Genomic DNA, 4036 nt, shown 5'->3' with positions numbered 1-4036 from the left:
GGGACCAGCAGGTACGTACCGAAGCCTCCTTCGTCCGTTCCTCGTCAGCTGCCACACGAGCCACCTTGGAGATGATGGGAGCCACATTGGTGGGACCGTAGAGCTGTATTTTGGGCAGACAGCTCTGGTAGGACTCCACAACGCCCTGGATGCCTGTGGGGGGATGTGAGGGGTGAGGGGGGGCAGCACTGGGCTCTGGCACAGGGGGAGCCATGGGACTGTCCCCTGCCTCGGCCCCAACAGAGCTGGGCTCACCCTCGCACTCATCGTTGTCAGGGTTGAAGTTGATGGCGAAATCGTGGGAGACCTGCAAGGCAAGAGGGGAGGGGGCAGCCAGTGCCCACCCACCCACCACGGCCCCCGGTACCTGCCAAGCCCCACGGCAGCCACGGCCAAGGGATGCCCAGAGGGACGAGCGTGTGCTTGGGGTCCCACAGGACCCCAGCAGCCTGGCCACCCCCTTACCTCGTACTTGGGGGGGATCCTTGCACCAAAGCCCAGAGCTGAGAATTTCTTATCGCTGCAAGGGAAGAGGTGTGAGGAGCTCCAGCCCTGGCAGTGCCAGCACCAGTGTGGCCATCACTGGGGTATCCCGGTCCCAGGGTGGCCATCACCAGGGTGTTTTGGCCCTGGGGGACCCGCCGGAGCAACCGACCTGTCGTAGTCCTGGCAGATCTCGCCCACTGCGACCAGTGCCTTGAGGTACTCGTTGGGCTGGTAGGGGTTGATGTAGTGCAGGGAGCAGCTGTTTCGGGGGTCCCCGTTGGAGGCCGTGAAGTCGATGGCCACCTGGTGCGGGGTGGTGGTGGTGGTGAGAGTCCCCCGGGGCAAGCAGGGCCACCGGCATGTCCCCATTGTGGTTGGGTGGCTCTGCCAGCGCCGCTCACCAGCACCGTGGTGAAGCCACAGCTCGGGGGACCTGGGATGTGCTACCCATGGCCCCCAGCCATGGGGACGGGTGCTTGGCCAAGTGCTGGACCCCGCGTCCGGCCCCCGGTGCTTTGGGGCGGGGGGACACCACCCACCGTGTAGTGAATTTGGCAGCCGCCCATGATGTAGTCCAGGAAGGAGTAGACCCTGTGGATCTTCCAGAGGGACCTGTGTCAGCCGGTCCTGCCCCACGGCAGCTGGGCACGGCACAGCATGGCATGGCACGGCATGGTTGTATGGCACCGCGCGGCATGGTACGGCACGGCATGGTACGGCACGGCATGGTATGGCACAGCACAGTTTGGCATGCGGATGCTCACCTTCAGGTCCAGCAGCACCACGACCCCCGAGTTCGGCGCCCCGCACCCCCGGCGCTGCCTGCGGCCCCCCCAGCCCCGGGGACACGGCCCATGCACTGGCACCCCCCCACCATGACCCCGCAGCCCCTCAGCCCCACGGTTCTGCAGCACTGTGACCCTGCAAACCCACAGCCCCATAAGCCCACACCCCCGTAACCCCGTCTCCCTCAAGCCCCGTAACACTCCAGCTCCGTTACCCGACAACCCCACACCCCCACAACCCTACAGCCCCATTACCCCGCTGCCCCCCACAACCCCATGGGTGCAGCCACCTTCCCCGGCTCCCAGCCACCCCATGGGCTCCATCCCACCCTGCCAGGGCCGATTTCCCCAGAGGAGCCCAGACCCACCATCCCTTCCCCAAAGAGGAGGGCAGCGAGGGGAGAACAGCCCCAAAACCAGAGGAAGAGCTGGGAGGTGCCTCCTGGAAGGGGATCTGTTGGCAGCATGGAGGGGTGACCCCACAGGCTGTCCCCATGTCCGTGCCCCCACCTTGTTCTCCCCCATTGCCTTCTGCATCTCCTCGAAGGTGGTGAAGAACTCTCCGATGAAGTCGTGTTTGCCCCGTGAGTCGTAGTCCCACACCACACACTGCGGCAGGGGACAGCTCAGCTCCAGCGGTGGGGAGCCACACACCCGCACCCCCAAACTGCTCCCAAACCCGGCACCATCCCCACCACCATCACTGGTGGCTTGGGGTCCCCCGCATGCCGCCCATGCTGGGCTGTGGGGAAGCCAGGGGACACGTGCTCCTGCAGCAGGGATGGGGGGTCCCCATCGCCCTTCCTCACCCTCAGCTTCCTCTTCTCCTCGCAGCTGCAGAGCGAGTTGAGGGAGACCTTGAAGGGCTCCCAGATGGGGCTCAGGTTGTTCTTCACCACCTGCAGGACAAGGGGCTCAGCAGGACCGGGCAGCCACCGAGGTGGCCGAGGGACAGATCCTGCCCGGTGCCTCACCTCGGTGCGGTACACCAGCTGCTCGCTGCGGTCATCATCGATGCGGTAGATCTCCAGGAAGGGATCTGACTTGCTGAAGAGGTCCTGGAGGAGGGAGGATGGGGCAGAGCACCGTCTGCCCTGCCCGCCCTGCCCACCCTGCCTGCACGGACCTCCCCGCATGCCCTGCCCGTGGGACCTGGCTCACCTTGTCATCCAGCTTCTTGGCCCGGAAGGCGAGCTCCACGTAGCCGTTGTTCCCCGAGATCTCCTCCGAGATGACCTGTGAGGAGAGGTGGCCACGGTGTGCTCAGCATCCAGCACAGCTTTGTCCCCCTGCCCTCCCTGCCTGCATGGGCAGGGTGGTGCCCTGGGAGGGGACAAGGTGCCACACACCCTCCCTGGCATGGTGGGGACCCCCCCAGCGTGGCCAGCAGACGTCAACAGGGACCCTGAGCCCTCCCCACCCCCAAGGAGCCTGGGGGGCAGCTGGATGACAGCGAGGACAGGAGGAGGGTCATTGGGGACCCCCCATGTGCCCCAGCTCAATGCCCCTCACCCCAACTCGGTGCCACCCCACTGACCCAGCTCAGTGCCAACCACATGTCCCAGCTCAATGCCACCCCAGCACCCCAGTCCAGTGCCACCTGGGTGACCCAGTCTGGTGCCACCTACATGCCCCACTCAGTGCCATCACACCACCTTGGCTGGGTGCCACCCGCGTGTCCCAGCTTGGTGCCACCCCAGGGTCCGTGCTTGGTGCCACCCACGTGCACCAGCTTGGTGCCACTCATACACCCCAGCCCAGTGCCACCCCAGTGTCCCAGCTCAGTGCCACCTGCATGCCCCAGCCCAGTGCTGCTCCCAGTGCAGTTTTGGCCACTCACCGTGATGGTGGACTTGCCCGCGAACTTCCCGTACTTGAGGAACAGTGGCTTCGTCACCCGCTTCTGTGCCACGATCTGCAAAAGCCGAGGGGTCAGGGAGGGGATGCCGATGGTGAGTGTCCCCAGGACAGGGGATGGAGGCTCACCTGCCCCACGGTGCACTCCATGCCCCCCAAGAAGTCATCGTCGTGCGTGCCCACGCCTGCGTGCCCGTGGCTGTCGTACACCTCGAACCGCAGCTTCTGCACCTCCTCGAAGTAGTAGTCCACCGTGAAGATCTTGGCGAAGACGGGGTTGAGGTTGCTCTTGATGACCTCGCTGCGGTCCACCTGCACGGCAGAAGCTCGGCTGGAGGGGCAGCAGGGCCAGAGCCCGGCTTGGGGCTGGATCCGGGGCCAGCGGAGCTGCTCAGGACCTTGGGATGCCAGAGCTCGCCAGGAGCCGGGCACAGGGATGGAGGAACTCTGGGACGTGGGGATGCAGGGACATGGGGATGCGGGGATGCGGGGATGCAGGGATGGGGGATGCCAGGCAGCTGCCAGGAAGGACCAGCCCTACCACAAGTATTTACCCGCCTGTGCCGATTCCCAGGCGAATGGCATTTGGAGGCAGCCCCGGCGCTGGCTCGGGCAGGGAGATGTGCCCCCGAGGGCGCCAGCCCTGCCAGCCCCACATCCTGTGGCACCGATCCCTCCAGATCTCCGGGCAAACCCCGTGGTCAGTTGGAGGGGATGCTCTGACTCTGGACCGCAGTTTGCCACAGTTCCGCTCAAACAGGAGCAATGGGCTGATGCCCAGGGGAAACCCCTGCGCTCTCACCCCGGGCTGGCCAAGGGCAGGGGACACTGGCCACCATGGTCCTGGCAGGCAGGTGGGTGCTCAGCATCTCCTGGCCGTGCTGGCAGCAGATGCCGAGCGGCTTCCA

General features: G+C 65.7%; 1 protein-coding gene across 1 annotated transcript in view; it reads right to left on the bottom strand.

The window, feature by feature from the left end:
* CPNE7 (copine VII) overlaps positions 1 to 3786 on the bottom strand; it is a 4537-nt gene extending 751 nt beyond the window's left edge. Inside the window, exons 1-13 of the mRNA XM_009890338.1 lie at positions 3683 to 3786; positions 3258 to 3459; positions 3112 to 3186; positions 2433 to 2507; positions 2246 to 2329; positions 2081 to 2170; positions 1750 to 1880; positions 1251 to 1308; positions 1026 to 1085; positions 656 to 789; positions 466 to 520; positions 256 to 307; positions 20 to 153 (exon numbers count right to left, since the gene is read on the bottom strand). Coding sequence (XP_009888640.1) covers positions 20 to 153; positions 256 to 307; positions 466 to 520; positions 656 to 789; positions 1026 to 1085; positions 1251 to 1308; positions 1750 to 1880; positions 2081 to 2170; positions 2246 to 2329; positions 2433 to 2507; positions 3112 to 3186; positions 3258 to 3459; positions 3683 to 3786 — 1254 coding nt within the window. The remainder of the gene's footprint in view (positions 1 to 19; positions 154 to 255; positions 308 to 465; positions 521 to 655; positions 790 to 1025; positions 1086 to 1250; positions 1309 to 1749; positions 1881 to 2080; positions 2171 to 2245; positions 2330 to 2432; positions 2508 to 3111; positions 3187 to 3257; positions 3460 to 3682) is intronic.
* Between the last annotated feature and the right edge of the window lie 250 nt (positions 3787 to 4036).

Source organism: Charadrius vociferus, unplaced genomic scaffold (assembly GCF_000708025.1).
Source record: "Charadrius vociferus isolate BGI_N301 unplaced genomic scaffold, ASM70802v2 scaffold358, whole genome shotgun sequence".
In the NCBI taxonomy this organism is placed as follows: domain Eukaryota; kingdom Metazoa; phylum Chordata; class Aves; order Charadriiformes; family Charadriidae; genus Charadrius; species Charadrius vociferus.
The sequence above is the reverse complement of the archived record's forward strand: the minus strand, read 5'-3'. Positions and strand labels throughout refer to the sequence as shown.